General features: G+C 38.4%; 1 protein-coding gene across 1 annotated transcript in view; it reads right to left on the reverse strand.

The window, feature by feature from the left end:
- LOC122094403 overlaps positions 1 to 140 on the reverse strand; it is a 578-nt gene extending 438 nt beyond the window's left edge. The window contains exon 1 of the mRNA XM_042665194.1: positions 11 to 140. Within this exon, the coding sequence (XP_042521128.1) occupies positions 11 to 69 (59 nt within the window). The 5' untranslated portion in view covers positions 70 to 140. The remainder of the gene's footprint in view (positions 1 to 10) is intronic.
- Positions 141 to 250: the final 110 nt, after the last annotated feature.

A 250-nucleotide genomic window follows, 5' to 3' on the forward strand; every position in this document is an offset into this window, starting at 1 on the left:
CCACTTCCACTTCTTCGCTCGCTTCCACGAAGATCCCTGCTCCGTACCATTGCTTCTCCCAATTCCCATCGTATTTGTTCACCTTCATCGGAGAAAAAAAAAACCAGAAATTCATTTTGAGCGATTCAAATCGAATAGTTGGGGAAACTGTATAAATATCTTTTTATATTTGATAGATTGAGCAGATACCTTTCGAGTTTCAACACAAGGTATTTGGTCCTTCTTGGATTTGACCAATACAACATATCTA

Source organism: Macadamia integrifolia, chromosome 11, assembly GCF_013358625.1.
Source record: "Macadamia integrifolia cultivar HAES 741 chromosome 11, SCU_Mint_v3, whole genome shotgun sequence".
NCBI lineage: Eukaryota > Viridiplantae > Streptophyta > Magnoliopsida > Proteales > Proteaceae > Macadamia > Macadamia integrifolia.